The sequence below is a fragment of the Palaemon carinicauda genome, chromosome 22 (assembly GCF_036898095.1).
Source record: "Palaemon carinicauda isolate YSFRI2023 chromosome 22, ASM3689809v2, whole genome shotgun sequence".
NCBI classification, from domain to species: domain Eukaryota; kingdom Metazoa; phylum Arthropoda; class Malacostraca; order Decapoda; family Palaemonidae; genus Palaemon; species Palaemon carinicauda.
The window spans coordinates 13,469,106-13,471,605 of NC_090746.1; the positions used below are offsets into that span (position 1 = coordinate 13,469,106).

General features: G+C 38.4%; 1 protein-coding gene across 1 annotated transcript in view; it reads left to right on the plus strand.

The window, feature by feature from the left end:
• Positions 1 to 2,500, plus strand: part of RpL40 (ribosomal protein L40) — a 20,690-nt gene that overhangs the window by 13,283 nt on the left and 4,907 nt on the right. Inside the window, exon 4 of the mRNA XM_068345976.1 lies at positions 1,623 to 1,749. Within this exon, the coding sequence (XP_068202077.1) occupies positions 1,623 to 1,749 (127 nt within the window). The remainder of the gene's footprint in view (positions 1 to 1,622; positions 1,750 to 2,500) is intronic.

Here is a 2,500-nt window from a genome sequence, read left to right on the forward strand (position 1 = left end):
CTGCCCTAATCCGGGCCGCAGGAATTATCCTGGCGGCGGGGGTAGAAACTATCGGGAGCGAGATAGGGGGGGGTAGCACGGAAAATCTTGGTCGAGATTGAGAGAGGTCCAAGGACCCTCCGAAGAGGTAATTCTCGGTAAGTATGTTAGGAAAAATAAAAATTACTTAAAATTTTTCATTTTTCTGGGAAATATTTACCCCTCCTGAGAAGTAATGTCTCCACCAGATAAGAGTGAATCCTTGGTGCGAGTGGAGTTAACGCCGGAAGACTTGAGTACGCAGAACCCATCCTCCGTCAAAGAAACAAGTTGGGTTCTCTTATTCCTGGGAGCCACGGATGTCTTGGGAATAAAAGATCACCTATATAAAGTTGTAAGTTATTGACCTACCTTTCCTGTTAATCAGGACTTTGGTGTAATCCCTTTGAGTCTAGAGAGGCTTCAAAGTTTATCCAGAAAAGATAAAATGTCACTTTTGCGTGAAGACTTTAAGTTTGGCAAGTTACGCCTTTAGTCTTTACGAAGTACTGTACTGGGACCCACCGAGTGAGGCGAATCAAGACTACCTCTGTACAAACCAGGTATTATCAGGAGAGTGTTGTCCTCCATACCTACTAAGCTTGGTCTTGAATGTTTTCCTGTTATAAATCCTTTAATTTACCAGATTTCTTGAAAGTCAATGTTCTCAACCAATACTTTGGTAATGGCCGGCGCCGCCGGCCCTCTGACAACAGAACATAAAATCAAGAGATTCAAGGGAGTCTGATGGACACCACAACTTCTTGTGTACAAGGAATGACCTTCAGATCTGGAATCACTTATGATAAACCAGAGAAGACTGCCATACTGAATGAAAACTGCTGCGCAATTGCTCACACTAGTTGCAATGAGGTTGCTTGACATGTCACGTAGGGTTCTAAAACACACTTCAAGTTAGTGGAAGTGAACCCCTACTAGGGATTATTCTAGAGTGGGGAGCATTCTAAGACTGCATACCCTTGATTAAAGACTGCTTGATAACTAGAACTTGATGCCCTCATTAAGGTTTCTTGAGGGAGGACCTATGTCATAGGAGTAACTCCCCTCCCTCTATTGTAGAGTTGGGAAGAAGCTACTTATCTCTAAAGATTATCCTTAAGGACCGGTTTGTATTCAGAGTGGCTTTTGAAATATTTAAAACATTAATGCTACCTAAAGGGAAAACAGATAAAAGAAGCATACATTTTATGTCAAGAGAAGGGGACTATACTAAAAATATTCTTGGACATACAATATTGAACTGTAGAAGTCTTTAGTGGGTGGTGAAATAAGTGAAAGTTGAGAATATTTTACCGGGGAAGTGATAGGTTATAGCCAATTGTGTTATTTAAATTAGGGTTTATGTGGTATAGCTGCTGTCAGAATTATAAAGCAGAGAGGTAGTTACCAGGATAATCTGCAAATCATCAAACATTTAAGAAAATTATTAATACTCTATGGTAAACTATTTATATCAAGGAAATGAAACTTCAGCATCTAGTCTTGCATCTCCCCTTATATTCATTAGCTGGTCTGGTAATTTATGATTTGGTGTCTTATCAATGAAGATATTCAGTTATCATCTAATGCAATTATGTTTCCAGAGTCTACTTTGCATCTGGTTCTCCGCCTGCGTGGTGGTGTCATTGAGCCCTCCCTGAAACTTCTTGCAGAGAAATACAACTGTAATAAGATGATTTGTCGCAAGTGCTATGCACGTCTTCATCCAAGGTAAATATTACTAATCGTGGCAATGTTATAGATGTTATTTCAATCTTTGAGATCTTTTATTTTTAGTGTTCCCAGCTAATTGGGAAATTAGAAATAACTCACCCCTTAAGTTTTCAACTTAACCTTTGCTTGCATTCCAGTGTTCAATAGTTACGGGAGTTTTATGGATTTTGCCCGTCATTTTGGTTATTGCCTGTGGTCAAATAATTTTTTTTAACCAATTTTCTTCCAAACCTTTTGAATTGTGGTGTATGTTCAATGAATTTATCAATTTTAATCTATATTGCTGAGCTGATTCCCTTATCCACACATCACAATTGCTGCTTTCTCCAGTAACTATTATTGAATAAGCTAGCTTGGACTCTTAAATATACAACATAATTGTATAATCCTTTTATAGGGCTTGGCAAAGCTCACCGTAAGCTGTAAGATAACGTTGAGCTTTTGTCTAAATATTTTAGGGAATGAGATTCCCTTGGTGCCATTGAAAGCATTTTACATCCAATAGCTCTGTTTTTCTGACAGTTTGTGTAGAAAGGAAATTTATTCAGGTATGCAATTAAAAGCTTTAAATTTCTTGCTCTAATAATTTTCATGTGAAAAGGGAGATAAAAGATATCCTCTGTACCCATGGCCTTCCACTGTCTTGTATAGAGTTCTATTGCTCTAGGGTACTCTCGGGTTCATTGTTCTATCTTATTTATCTTCTTGTACCCATGGCCTTCCACTGTCTTGTATTAGAGTTCTATTG